This window comes from Oreochromis aureus, linkage group 15 (assembly GCF_013358895.1).
Source record: "Oreochromis aureus strain Israel breed Guangdong linkage group 15, ZZ_aureus, whole genome shotgun sequence".
In the NCBI taxonomy this organism is placed as follows: domain Eukaryota; kingdom Metazoa; phylum Chordata; class Actinopteri; order Cichliformes; family Cichlidae; genus Oreochromis; species Oreochromis aureus.
The window spans coordinates 25,996,969-26,012,529 of NC_052956.1; the positions used below are offsets into that span (position 1 = coordinate 25,996,969).

Below are 15,561 nucleotides of genomic sequence, written 5' to 3' on the forward strand. Positions count from 1 at the left end.
GGCCATGAAGTCTACACCGACCCATCCTTAAAATTCAGGGAAATGAAGGACGCATTTGAGGGCTGCATTTCGAGCAGCCTTTGAATTGGGACAGCCTTCGTCGCATCGCTGTGACGTAATTGGCCTTAAAATGCGGCCTTTGAGGCTGCAGACCCTGAGTTGGGATACAGCCATTGACCACAGACCTCTTCAAAATAAAACAGGAAACATAATGAGATGCAGACATGACAACATGAACTTGACAACATAAGACACACAGCATGAAACACATAAATAGTGAGGGAAACTTAACACCCTCTAGCAGATCGTTACATGAAGGAACCTTTTAAATACAAGTGCTCACACACACAAACTACACCCTTTTTGGCTCCTACCTCAAAGCACACACGTGCTGCACAATAATGTTTAATATTTAGTATTTACTGTTATATTCCCATAGATCATCGTGATGTTGTTTATTATGTTGCTCTTTTTTTTTCTGCTTGTTTTCTCTTTTTCTTTCTCAACAGGTGATCCAGGTGATTGATATATGTATTTTTTGTCTGCTTATTTTGTTGGTTTTGTTTTTGCCCTTTATCCCGTCCCTCTTCCCCGCTGTTTTTCTTTCCTTCTTTCTTTCTCCCCTTTCTTTTCCCCAGTCAAATCTGTCCCGTATTTAGCAAGTGAAAATAAAATAAAATAAAATAAACAATAAAAGGTGAATCAAATAGACCATTACGGCAAGGCTGGGATGGTCCATTTGGTAAAGTAAACTCGTTGGGCATCTTTCTTTGCCTTTAGACCAGCGGTCCCCAACCTTTTTTGCGCCACGGACCGGTTTATGCCCGACAATATTTTCAAGGACCGGCCTTTAAGGTGTCATGGATAAATACAACAAAATAAAACTGGTACCGGTGCCGAAAAAAAAAGATTTATTCATAACACACACGTGAAAAGACCCAGGAAAACCGAGTTAACGATAAAAGCGATAACAAAATAACGCTGAAAACCGATAAAAACCCTGAAAACATACATTTCACACCTGAGCCTCAACTCTTGCGGCCCGGTACCAAACGACTCACGGACGGTACGGTCCGAGGCCGAGGTTGGGGACCGCTGCTTTAGACAATAATTCTGATGGCAAAAGAGCCAAACGGGACAGGCCAAAAAAAAAAAAAAAAAAGTGAGGGAAACTTAAATACAGGGGTTGAAAACACAAAGGGAATCTAATAAACAAATGAACTTAGATAAACTAAAGAACCTAAACATAAACATCAACATCCAAATAAACTAAAACTTAAAATGCTTGGTCAACAGACCCAGGAACATGACAGTAACTCCCCGGGATTTCCCAGCGCTAATAACACAACGCAAGCTAGATTCTTTGTGCTCAGGGTTCAGGGCTTGATAAAAGAGTTGTCATAGAACGGCTGTGCGCAGGCAGGAAAAGGACCCACACGCTGGACTCAAAGGCAGAACATGAACTTAAACACTGTTTATTGCAGGCTTGGAAGTGATACAAACAACACAGCAAAACTAAACTGGGGTAAACTAAGGCTCTGAATGCACTAGGAAACACACAGCATGATGGAGAACATAACACTGACAAAAAGAAACACGGGGCTTAAATACACTGAGGGATAACGAGGGCAATGAGACACAGAAGGAGAGCACAGCTGGGAGTAATTAAGCAGGATGAGACAAGGGAAGCAAACTATAGGGGTGCCCAAATTCTTAGGCTGTATCCCAATTCAGGGTCTGCAGCCTTAAAGGCTGTATGTTAAGGCCGATTACGTCACAGCGACGCGACGAAGGCTGTCCCAATTCAAAGAGAAGGGTCTGGCTGCAGCCACTGGGGAGCGCCATATTACCTCCACAGTAGCCGGAAGCACGTGACCTCCACAGTAGCCAGAAACATGCATGGATACCGTGGAAGTCTTGTGTTGCACACTTGGGTTAAGATGAATCAACACCAGTATGTCTTTGTGAGTTCGCCTTTACTGCAAATCTGCAAATATATATGTAGACATAGCACAACGTTACACACTTTTGCAGTCTCACACAACTCTTATAGGCGCACTGCCTTATGGTTAGTTGCTGGGCTTATTTACTCCCGCTAGAGCTGCTCATTTTAGGGGATACTCCCTCTTGTGGTGTAACGGAGGAATAACTACCCTTCCTGCACTGTCATTTTTGGAGACTGGGGCACACATTATTTTACAACAATCAAAGAAAATACATATTTGAACAATCAGACCATTTAACCAACTATAATATTGTAACTAAAGATTATGGGGGGTGTCCTGTTTTGTCCACAATGTCTTTCTTGTCCTTACACTCTCCCCTCAAAAAGTTAATGGCGTCCCGACATTCTACCAATATCAGTCCTTATGTGGCAACTATACATTGCTTGTAGGAGGCTACATCCCTTTAGGAGTCAGAGTTCAGCATCACTGCTAGCCACAGTGAAACACATGACATGTATCTCCCCTTCATGTCATATGTCGCAGCAGGTGTTATTGTGCACGATAACAGTCCACTGCTTTTTCCATCCATATCACGGGTATCTGCATCTTTACTGAGTAAGGTGCTCTCACCTGGACATAACCTCGCTACATAACATCGGGTGCCATTCTCATAACGGGTCATTACACTAACTCTTCTTTATGGCTAACAAAACAGAATTAACATTTTTATTCTTCTCATAAAGCAGTAATGAAAACCTGAAAATGTAACTGTTATAACTACTTTACTGCAGTATGTAACATATGACTGTGCCTGAGGTACTTATTCAAGTGCTAATGTCGGCTGTCCTAACTTGTGGTAAGTAAACATTAGCTTTTGTTTTCTCATTCTGAAAGGATACTTTGTCACACTGACAGGTGACTGGTCAGTGTCCTCTTGGTCACTGCAGTCCATCTCAAGTTGGCGTGTCTGCTCTGTCTTTATTGTTCTCTTGTGCCTCTGTATCCTCGTCATGCTGGTCGCGTTGGTGTTCTATATTGTCCACGCCCAGATTCTCTTCTTCGCAGTCCTCCTGGTGTTCCATGTCATTGTCATCACAGAGATCCTCCCTACTGACTGCTCCACTCTCTGCATTGAACTCTGATGCTTCTGTCCACCAGGGCTGTCTACCACGTTCCCCTTGTTCTGTCGACAGTCCTCTGATTGCTCTCCATTCATCTTCATCCTCCGAACTGTGCTCTTGCTCATGCCGCTCATGTCTGTCCTTGTTGTTTTTCTGTTTTTGCTTTCTTAGTTCTGCATGTGAGTTGACTTTTTTGACTGGCAAGAAGTCACACAGCAGCAGGAGGTTCCTGTGGACGACTCTGACACGTCCCTTGCCATTTTCTGGCTTAATCTCATATACTAGGCTATCTTTATGTTTCCTTTGTGTCACCTGAAACACCTGGTCCTCCCAGAAGGATCTCAGTTTTCCTCGTCCTCCCTTCTCACCAAAATTCTGGACCAGTACTCTGCACCCTAGATATAGCTCTGCACCGTGTGTTTTTCTGTCATAGAGCACTTTCCCTCGTCGACTCTCCTTACAGGCTGTCGCTGAGGCCAGTTTGTAAGCGTCCTTCATGCGAATCTTCCACTTCTCGGCATAGTCTTGATGAGAAGGGCTTTGGTCATTAGCTGTGAGACCAAAAATCATATCAATAAGGAGTCTGGGGTTCCTCCCAAACAAGCATGGGCCACCTTTGCCAGGGATGCCTTCCAGTCTGCTTTTGCTCCCTCTGGGAGGTTCCGAAGCATGGCCAGCAGTGTCCTATTGAACCTTTCTACCTGGCCATTTCCCTGGGGGTGGTATGGTGTGGTTCTGGATCCCTTGACTCCACTGTATTCTTCCAGCTTGGCGAAGAGTTTGTTTTCGAACTCTCTTCCCTGGTCATGATGGAGCCGTGTGGGAAAACCAAACTTCAAGGCAGAAGTCTCCAAATATTTTTCTGCCGCTGTTTTGGCACTTTTATCTCTGCAGGGATAAGCCTGAGCAAATCGTGTAAGTGTGGTCCATGGCCACGAGGATATACTCATACCCTCCCTTACATTTCTCCAAATGCAAAAAATCAATGGAGACCAGCTCAAACGGGTACGTTGTAGTGATATTGATCAGTGGAGCTCTGGTTGGCTTGTTGGGACGCTTGTTTTTTTAGACAGGTACACACCTGTGTTATGTAGTGCTCCACGTCCTTCTGCATGTGAGGCCAGTAAAAGCGATCCCGAATGAGGGCCAAAACTCTCTCCACCCCCAAGTGGCCCATGTCTTCATGTAGTTCTTTATAAACGAGCGAATGGAACTTCTTAGGCAGGAGTAGCTGTGTTCGGGTGGGTGTTTTCCTGTACAGTAAACCATCCTCATCAAGGTGCAGTTTCTGTTTTTCCCTTGCCAGGGCAGTGATCTCCTTGTTGCATGCCTGTTTTCTGTCTTTTGGCCACCGATTAGAGATGACATACTTCAGGACTTCTCCAATTACAGGATCCTCTTTTTGTGCATCTCTTAGGTTTGTCTTAGGGATTTCCAGACCTGATATCCTCACCTCCTCACTTTGCTCAGCTACCACAGTTGAGATGTTTAACGGGCAGAGCCAGGGTTCACTTCCCTGCAGCTGAACAGCCAGAGCTTGAGTCACGCTGTTGAGGACCTCTGGTGTCACTGCTTCTGTACAAGTTTGTATGTAGTGTTCCATATCCAAGGGCATTCGTGAGAGACCATCTGCATCTCTGTTAGCTCAGCCAGGTCGATACTTGATGGAGAACTGGAAGTCAGTGAGTTCAGCTACCCATCTGTGTGTGGTTGCATTCAGTTTTGCCGTTGTCAGCACATATGTGAGGGGGTTGTTGTCAGTATAGAAAATGAAGGGTGGTGAATAGTAGAGATAATCTCTAAACCTCTCACATATGGCCCACTTCAGGGCAAGGAATTCCAACTTCCCTGAATGGAGGTGGTAGTTCTTCTCTGCGGCAGTAAGGGTCCTAGACCCTAGCTTCCCATTTTGTCTTTGGTAAAGCACAGCTCCAAGTCCCTCCTGCGATGCATCACAATGTAAGATGAATGGTTGCTCGAAGTCGGGATAACCTAAAACTGGGGGCTGAATGAGGAAATTGACTAGCTGACAGACCACCTGATGATGCTCAGCTGACCATGCCACTGGGTGAGAGGATGGTAGCTGACCCCTTGATTCTTTGTCTTTTGTTGTGTTTTGACTTCCTGTCTCTCCCTTCCCTGGCTTTTCTGAGGAGAGAAGGTCATAGAGTGGTTTCAAATGCGTGAAAAGTTAGGAATATAGTTGCGATAGTATGAGATGAATCCCAACAGCTTCCTCACTTCCCCAATGGTGGTGGGGTTCCTTTGTTTTAAGGCTTGGACAGGCGCAATGTCAGCGGGATCCATGGTGCGACCATCTTGAGTTACCAACCTCCCCAGGAATCTCACCTGATTTTTGAACAGTTCACATTTCCTGGGTGTTAATTTCACTCCATGGCTCTGATAACGCTGCAGGACCTGCTTTAGATCATTTAAGTGGTCCTCAAATGTTTTTGAATGAACAAGGTTGTCATCCAAGTAAGGCAGACATATGTCGTCCCGCAGCCCTGCAAGGCATTCTTCCATAGACCTCTGAAACTCTGCCAGCGCAGACGACAGCCCAAAAGGGATTCTTACCCATTCATCCAATCCCAATGGTGTGATGAATGCAGTGAGAGGGCGACTTGACTCTTCCAGGAAGCCCTGGTGATAAGCCTTCCCTTGGTCTAAGACCGAGAACCAGGAGCTTCCTTTCAGTGTGTTGAGCATATCTTGTATGCATGGTATGGGATGGCGGTCAGGGATTGACTTCATATTTAGCTCCCTATAGTCACAGCACAAGCGGAGGCTGCCATCCTTTTTCCGCACACATACAATGGGGCTTGAGTAGGAGGACTTTGATTTCTTTATCCACCCTCCACTTAGCAGGTCCTCCAGATATTCTTTCAGTTCTTTATGAAGTGGCTTAGGTACTGATGTATATGTTCAGCGAACAGGTGTGGGGTCACTGAGGTGGATCTTAAGCTGCAGTGAGGGTATAGTGCCAACATCCTGTTCATCATGAGCGAAGGCATTACTCTCCTCCCTTAATAGCTGTCTGACCTTCAGCTGCTGTGCCGGAGCGAGGTGGTCAAGGGGAACTGGGGGGTCCCATACACCTTCACTGTTGCTTCTTGTTCTGTTTTCCTGTTCCCCCATTTGGCTAGCTGGAGGTGCAGCTGTTGCTTCTACAGTAGGTCTTGTTGTTTCCAACTGTTCTATTTCCACTGCCACTGTGTTAGCTGGGTAAATAGTTCGGACCCTCTGAGTTTGTCCCAAAACAGTTCTTGGAGGCAGTATGATCTCATAAGCTTTGGTATTAGTGACTGGGAGGCTAATACGGGACCAGCTGCCTTGCTGTAAATGGACAACGCTCTCTTGCACCTCCAACCCCTCTGGCATCTGTGGGTAGGGACTGGGCTCGAACAGGACATCCTGACCTGCTGGGAGTGGGCCTGCTCTCACACTACACTTGACAACTCTTGTCTGACCAGGTGGGATGCTCATTAATTCTCTTCCAGTCTTCACTCTGCCCTCACCTAGCCCATCGTCTCCACTCTTCATCGCCTTTATAAAGACCTCAGCTTTCTTACAGTCAATGGAGAATGCTGTGCTAACAGCTTCTGTTACAGCACGAGGTGGCTCTGTTCCCCTCTCTAGCATGTGTTCAATCACGTTGAACCCAATTATTGGCTCCTCCGCCACCCCATCTTCCTGAGCTACTAATACTGGCACGAGAAGCTCTAACTGCGCAGCCTCTTCTGTGGGCAACCTGAATTTGATTTCAACCCACCCGGAAAATGGGATTGGTTTCTGATTTACTGCCCTCCCATCTAATATACCAGGCCCGATGATTTCAGTTAAACTCCTAACTTTGATGTGTGGGATGTTTTGTTGTCTCCATTTTTCATTTATGAGACAAACCTGTGATCCTGTGTCCCACAACGCTGTGGTTTTCACTCCCTCAGGCAAGCAGGTGATCATGTGCTTCCTCCCAATAAGATTGAGGAGCTGGGCTCTTCACCTTGGGGACAGGAGGCTGACGGAGGCCGCTTCATTCCTCTTATCTTGTGTGGCGGCTGCTACTTTTGCCTCCAAATGTTTTATACTGTCTGTCAAGAGTTTGTGAACTGTGACGGGCGTGGGTTCACCGTGCTAGCTGACATACCAATTTGCTCTGCCCTGTCTGGAAGTTTTCTCCGGGTGCGGCGTCCCCTTGACAAATGCCCACTTTGTCCACATTTGAAGCAGTGGTCGCAGTTTTCTCCTCTATTGCTGTCCTGACAATCCCTGCAGCCACGTTTGAGACTTGGGCGGTGTGAGGGAGAAGGTCGGTGCAACTCACGAATAACTCCTTTTATTTCAGCTATTTCCCCTTTTAGTTGATTGATGATTTCAAACAGCTCAGTTTCCTTGCGAGTCACTGTTGCTGGTGCTTTAGCAGCTTTACCTTTTGTCGAGGTGGAGAATGGCTGGTCTTGCCCACCCACTGCACCAACTGCTGCCTCCTGCACTGACTGTGCCTCTGCTTTTATCTCTCTTACTTTCATTTCTCGGGTGGTCTTTCTGAATTTTTGTTGCCTCTCCCACTCAAGGCTGGCCGCTTCATTTGTCTTTGCAATCAGCACATCATCAGTGACTGCTGGATCATCCAGGTAGGGTTTGATCTGGTATTTCACATTGTCACTCACGTTCCTGTGAGGGTGGATTTTGGTGGATCCTCAACACAGATCTGTTTATCTGTATTTGAGCCTGAATTACACAGTTTCTGCCATCTTGGCAGAATGTTTGTGACTTACAATGCTCTGAGGAACACCTGGCATTGTGCTTGTGCAAAGCCACGAATATCATGCCCTCATAAAAACATAGCTAAATGGCATCTCTTTTAGACACAGAGAGACCTCTTCCAATCAACTGTACCACTATCATCAGGCACCTCATCACAAATGACTGAGGCGAGTTCTTCCTTTGAGGACAATGCTGCTGTTGAAAGGAGTATCCGCTATATATTTAAAGAGAAAAAAAAATTCCTGGATCTCTTCCAAAAAATGTCATCTCACAGAAAATGGATCATCAGAAACAGCTCTTTCCATTTGAAACTTTGTGCCAGGTGTGCCCAGAGCACCCTACACTTGATGAGGCTGTTGTAATTACCAATAAAGCGAGGATTGTCAGCATGATGGGAGTAATTGAGAGTAAGTTGTAATGAATAAGATTGAATCTCAGTGTGGAATAATTACTTATAATTGTTCCTATACTAATGTTTTGAAATTAATGTGATTTGTCTACACACCATAGATTGTGTCCTCAGTGCCACATGGTTCATAACTTTGACAACCACATTCTTTTGTCTCTTGAACTCTGCCTTTTTCTGAGAGAAAATTTGCAGGTGCGGATCGCAAAAATAAAGTATACTCATCTGAAGATTGCTTTAAAAAAGTGTTTGTGTGTGAATATGGTATGTTGGTGCCCAAATTTAAATATCTGTGTAATCACAGTCTTCTTCACCCTATTGTCATATTACAGAACCATGTATAGGCTTTCAAGGGTCATTGACTCATTGGAGGGCTTAAGAAGGGTGAAGTTTCCTTCTAGGGATACCATTTTTCATGCTTATTGCCATTTTGAGGCTTTGACTGACACAGACTGCATGTACTCCTGCATAAACTGTGGGTTTCACCCCCCCTGTGGTAGTTATGGACTTACACAGAAAAGGGGTGTTCAAGTTAGCAGGTAAGTTTTATGTACATTTGTGTTTATAGTTCATGGTGTATGTTACGTGCATGTTCCTAATGAGTCAATTTATTATAGTGAGTGACCTCATTGCCCCTCCGGAAGACTTCAATGATGAACATGACATTGAAGGTTTTTGGAACTCTATTCACCTGGAAATGATAAGCCGTGAGTTTTTTTTCCAAGTGAGTGATGGCAAAAACTTATTTACAGTCATTCACTGTTTTAAAGTAATTTAGATTGTAACTAAAAGCATGCCATGTTCTGTAGGCGGCGTGAAGAATCCATTTTCAGTTCCACCAAGTTACACGCACTGGGCACCATGGATCGGGAGTGAAACTTGAACGAGTGACATTGTGCTTAACACAGAGTTTCAAAAAGTAAGAATAAGCTCTTCACATGAAGCAAAGCTTAGCAGTGTCACAGAAGACCGTCTGTTTGATGAACTGACCAAACAAAAGGTAACATTGCTTAGAAGTTTTCAGAATATGTGACATACAGCTCTGGGGTTGTTCCATTTACATTTTTCCCTAATTACTGTCAGGTTGGAGTGGTGAGAAAATTGTGCAAAGCATGCAACATCGACTCCAAAGGCTCCCGCTTTGATCTCATCACCAGACTGAGGGAGAAGATGAAGAGCAGGCAGACTTATGATAAGGTCTTTCAAAGCATATGAGGTGCCTCTGGTAAACATCACTTAGTGATTATAAGAAGTAGCATTAAAATATTTAATTACCATCACAGACAACTTTTTTAATCTTTTCTTGCAGGAGGATGGTCTGTAATAATAATGTCCACATGTCATTATATACAGTATTAAATTTAATCTTCGTGCTGAAAGTCCCCGGGATTTTGCTGACTTTCTCTCGTCCTGGAAGCAAATGCCAAACGTCTGTGTTTATGATTTTGCGAGGGGTTTGGTGGCACACATCAACTTGCAGGTTCCTGATAGACTGCCATTTCATCCACATGAAGGTCGACTGGCTGAGCCCACTGAGGAAAATGTCAAGGCTGCACAGGATGGAAGACTGAAAGTGAATCTTCCATGGCTACATGAAAGGATGGACAGTGTAACTGAAAATCCTCAGAATCATCCGACCATTATGTCCTGTATGACAGATTTCATGAGGGAAATACAAAAGATCCCAAGGACACATTATGCAGAATTCAACTTGTCCCAGAGCTGAAAGACTGGCTGAACAGTCAAGTTGTTGAACAGTTCTTTGCAAGCATGAGGAAAAACAATTACTTTTTAAGTAATATGAGTCCATCCACCAAAGTTTAATATCTCATTGTCGGCACTGGGTCAAGCTCTCGTAGTTAAGCACATGCATTTTCACACGACCAGAACGCCGTCATTGTTCACAGATTAGATTTGTTCCTGTCTATGTGTGTATGTTGTTTTCTTTATGTCCCTAGCCCCACAGGTGTGCAATAAACCCAGAGAAACCACGGAAACAGTGTTGAACCCAGCACCTTCAATGTCAGGTGGCACTGGTAAAATTTCTTATTTATATACACTCTTATTTATATACTATATACACATCCTATTGTTCCTCTTGGCTATATGGCATGGCAACTTTTGGCCTATCAATTATAACGACATTTTGTAATTCTTTGTCATTGACAATCCGGTTGTTCAGTCTGACGTCACTGGCCGTGTCTGGACCTAAACTCCGCTGCAGGTTCATATATCAAACGATCACTGTGGCATTACTGAGAGTTGAAAAACTGTCTAAAGTCTTTCATCTTTAATAAAATGATCAGTGTTCTGCTCTACCAGGTGTAACAATTGAGTTTAACATCCAGGCATCCATGAAAATGGAATTTATGACATTTAACGGCGTTAGAAGTTAGCAGGAAGTTAGCTCTCGCTAGCTTCTATCTAAATACAATATAGCATGTCCTGACTGCGGGTTTTGGAAAAAATTCAAGCGTACAGCTCTGCTATAACCTCCAACATAAATGAAGACAGAAAACTAAACAGCAGTGACGTTTGTAGGGTTACTGAAGTTTGGCTAGCTGGTATATAATGATGTGCTACGTGACCGCTAGCGACACAGCTATGTTAGCATAACATAAAAAAGATAACTTTTTTTCCACTCGATAAAAGTTAACGTGAGTGTTCTCGGTGGTCAGGAACAAATGTAATCGCATGGCAGGATGCTGTAAAAGGACTAAACTTCAGCCAGGAGAACAAGTGAGATAATCCATCCACAATACGAGGTTAGTCATTCATATACTGCTGCATGGGCTGTGCTGTAGTTACATCGTAAGGTTTTAAAAACTGAGCTTAAATAAATGATTAGCAGTAATAAAAGCCGAGGGAGGTCAACAGTGATCACTGACTGTTTTAGGAGCTTTTTGAGATTAAATAGAAGAAAATACAAAACATTAAACATGTTAACAACACAAAAGCCATATTAAACGCAGACTACTTTAGGCCCGGAAGTAGGATTCGTCACGTCATCACTGAACAACCTGATAATAAACCACGCAATTTAGGTAAAACTGCTTTCATTCTAAACTCAACACATGAAAATTGTTGTTTTGAATGTTTTTAGACAAAATACATCATTTACCATTTTCTGGCCAAAAAAGCAATTTCATGTAATATTCTGATTTTCAAATAAGGGTGTTGGATGACTTACCGCACTGCAATGGACAAAAAGAGTGACACAGGTTTGATCTTAAGGATCTAATAGTTTGTGCATGACATTGCAATGCAAATATGTATTTGCAAGATAGACTGGAATAAATTATGACCCATCAAACTGTACACAGTGGGAGAGGAAGATAGAGAAGACCTTGACAATTGAGGCCCTGTGGAATGTGGCAAAACATGAAACCACAGCTGGGGGTGTATAGGTAAGCTCAGAACAGAGTAAAAGCAGATATAAGTCATAAGCATACAATGTTTGAAGTAAGATGTTAGTTGCATGAATACTGATCACGTGCCCAACATCCACTCTCCGCGTGCTTACATACACACACACCCAAGTATCAGCACAGGCTGGCACCAGTCACAAACACACACCCACACACACCACTCTGGCCATGAGTTGCTGTTTTTGGCATATAAGGGAATCCCTGGGGGTTTATAGCAGGTATTGAAGCTCATGGGGACCCTCTCCTGAAGTGTGAGGCTGAATGTGCAGGACTGAGGGACTGCCCCTCAGATCTGCTTGTAGGTTGCATGATCTCCCTCTGCGCAGGGGTTTTAATAAAAGCATTACAAGTGTTTGTGACTTCAGTGTTTCTTTTCAGCTGGGTGACAAAAAGACCGGAGGTATAGAGTGATTTACAACAACAGGCTGCAGTGAATTTCTGTTGATGCACTATTGAGCTTTGAGTTTCCCAATCAAGCTAAAAACACTTTTACTCTTGTACATTTCATAAGAAGATACCATAGCCAAAATATTAACTCTCAAAAACAAAATTCAAAGCCGCAGCACATACAGCAACAAACACTGCTACTAAATGTGTCCTGGAGTTTATGCAGGTGCAGAAAGTGCTATTGCTGTAAGTAAGCCTAACAGCTTCCAGATCACTTATTTTTCTGGAAAGATGGCAAGAACGACATTACTGCTCATTTCTACAATCTCCCAGATAGCTTGGAATACAATGCCTTTGTGCCATGAAAACCACTTCACAGTAGTAGGAGTCCTCTAAAACCTACAAATGAAGAGTGATCCTGGAAGAAATGGGGCGCACACTAGTGACCTCAACAATTGCAAGACAGCCTTGTCCCCGATGCTCAGCTGAAATACAAATAGGAAGTTTCATCAATTATATGGTGAAATAAATTAGACCTGTATCCCCTTTTTTCTGAAAGGTTACTGGTAATATATAATCTCATATATATATTGTAATAATATGTGAAGTTATTGAGTCCATCAGCAGAGTGAAGATGAACTTCAGTACTACTCAGTAAGATGAAATAGGTTTTTGCACATATATTGTTAACAAACGTGTCCTTCCTCACGCTGACAGGTGATGATGTCACATGAAACACACACGCTCCCGTTCACTCAGATCTCTGCTTTATTGATCGACATGCAGCATAGGGAGTGATTATCAAAGTCCGACATCAATAACTCTGAACACGCTTTAGCTCCTCCTCCTCACGAGCGGCGGCGTCCTCTCTGACGGCTTCAGTCACAAACCAAACAGGAGGTGTCTGAATAAAAACTGCACTACAGTCTCAGCTCGGCCCACCGCCACCAATGCACATTCTCATCGTCAAAGTTAGGAACAGGAAGGCACCGCGGCGACAAGGAGGGGCCAAGCAGCCCGACTGCAGTTCTTAAATGCCAGGGTCAGAGGTCACGGTCTGTGATCCAAGGCCAGAGGTAAGAGTGTTCTGGGGCAGGCTGAGGACAAAGGGCACCAGGTTGCCCCGGGCCCCGGCGGGGGCTGGCAGGGCCTCGGGCAGGAAGCCGGCCCCCTCCTCGCCGACGTGGAACTGCAGCGTGCGGCTGCGGTTGACACAGTAGATCCGGTCGCCGAGCACAGCGCAGCGGAATGGCAGTGCGTTCTCCAGTGGAAAGGTGGCGCCCTCGAGCCACACCTTCACCACTGTGCTGTACCTGTGCACGCTGACCTCGGCACGCTCGCGGTCCACGTCGAAGCGGTAAACGAGGCCGCGGTGCGCGACCATGTCGGCGGAGCGGCGGCGGCTCTCGTTGAACGGGCACTCCTCCCACTCATCCCGGCGGGGGTCGTAGCGCAGCAGGCGGTAGAAGAGCGACCCCCCCGACACAAACAGCTGGCCGTCGCACACCGTGGCCTCGTGCGCCACCGCGAACGAGCCTTTGGGCAGTGGTGCCACATGGCTCCACCTGTCGGCGCGCGGGTCGTAGCGCTCCACACTCAGTAGGCAGCCCCCGCCCACCGCGTACAGCAGCCCGTCCACACCCACCAGTCGCAGCTGGCAGCGCGGCTCGCCCAGCGCCCGCACGCCACTCCAGCGCCCGCTCAGCGGGTCAAAACACAGCACGCTGTCCTGGGCCCGTCCCCCCCGCAGACCACCCGCCACGAACAGGTAATTGAAGAGCGTGCACATCCCGGAGCCGGTGAGCGGGGCCTCTTCCGGGAGGCGGGTCAACTCCTCCCAGCGCCGCATACTTGGGTGGAGGAACAGCACGCGCCGCGGGCCGCGCGCCTCCTCCCCGCTTTCCGCCACCGCCAGCACGCCCTCTAGCCCCGCCCACTCCGTCCTCCTGCTCAGGATCAGTGCGCGCTCCGCGGCGCTCAGACGGCCGTACAGCGCGGGAGCACGCAGCACCTCCAGGTAGTGAGCGCTCATGTAGCTGTACACGCGCTCCTTCTCGTCCTCCGCGCGCTCCCGCTTGGCTCTGCTCAGCAGCTCGTGACAGTTCTGCGCGCTGATCCGCGTTCCCTCGGAGGCTGCGCCGGGTTCGCAGCGCGTGCCCGTGGCCGTACTCCGGTCCAGGTCCTGGTTCCGGTCCATGGTCTCTGACGGTGACGTGTCTGCAGGTCACACCCTTGGCTGCTGTCTGTGTACAAAGAGCTCCGTGCCCGCGCGCACCTCCTTCTCTCTGGGCTCCGTTCACGCGACAATGTCTCTGCACACCGTGGGGAGGACCGGGGGGCACGCCCTGCAGCAGTCCCGTTATCAGCGCCGTCACAACGCGCGGGGTTCACCTGTGTGAGAACGCCCTCAGATACACGCTGCTGCACGAGCCCGCCCCTGTGACGTCATCAGCTCTGTTTGAGAGAAAGAAGGGAAAAAAATGAGACCTAATGAAAAACACCGAGTTGGTTCTTTTCTGTCCCCCACGTCTGAGCTTCAGTCTGATGGACCAAACACAAACATTCCCAACTGTGTCTCAGGTGATTCTTATAATAATAATCTGACACTTTAATCTCAGCTGAGGAAACAAAATTGGCAAAATAAATAAATAATAAAGAATAAATTCAGTTCGGTTGAGGCTGTAGCTACAGGTACCTTGGTGTTCATCTGAACAATAAATGCTCTCTACAGAAAGGGCAGAGCAGGCTGTACCTGCTGTAACTGCGGGGCTCAGGTTTTTGGAGTGAAGGGCCGACTTCTGAAGACCTATGACTCTGTGGTAGCCTCAGCCATCTTTTACGGTGTGGTCTGCTGGGGCAGCAGCATCTCTTGGGGACAGGAAAAGACTGAACAGGCTGATCTGGAGGGCCAGCTCTGTTCTAGGATACCCTCTGGACCCAGTGGAGGTGGTGAGTGAAAGAAGAATGGTGGCTAAGCTGTCATCCCTGTTGGACAGGCAGGAGACTCTGACACTACTGAGCAGCTCCTTCAGTGGCAGGCTGCGGGACCCACGATGTGGGATGGAGAGACTCTGCAGGTCTTTCCTTCCAGCTGCTGTCAGACTCCACAACAAAGACTTTACAAATGACCACACACGTCCAGACAGACACACACACACATCTAATACACCTGATAGCCTTCGCCCAATCTCCCTGATGTACAATATTACAAAGTGCAATTTATCTGATGCAACATGAGCAGTTCTCGGGTGAAACTATTACTGCTGGGCACAATGTGCAATTTTGCTGGAGCATTTCTGATGCTGTTGTTTACGATACATATATGTATATTTTTACAGATGTCCATATTTAAAATTTTAGATTTTATGCTGTACATTCGTTGGACCGTACATCCGAACATTTTATTTTACACTGCCTGGAACATAGTATTTTATTCTATTTTATTTTATACAATTCTATTGTTTTTCTTAATTTTTGCTGCTCTTAACTTTGTACTGTCCACTTTC

The 15,561-nt window shown here is 46.0% G+C and overlaps 1 protein-coding gene across 1 annotated transcript; it reads right to left on the reverse strand.

The window, feature by feature from the left end:
• Positions 1-12,810: 12,810 nt before the first annotated feature.
• On the reverse strand, positions 12,811-14,540 carry LOC116326305 (kelch repeat and BTB domain-containing protein 11-like). The gene has a single exon (XM_031747516.2). It carries the CDS (start codon positions 14,250-14,252, stop codon positions 13,086-13,088), a length of 1,167 nt encoding a protein of 388 aa, XP_031603376.2. The 5' UTR covers positions 14,253-14,540; the 3' UTR covers positions 12,811-13,085.
• Positions 14,541-15,561: the final 1,021 nt, after the last annotated feature.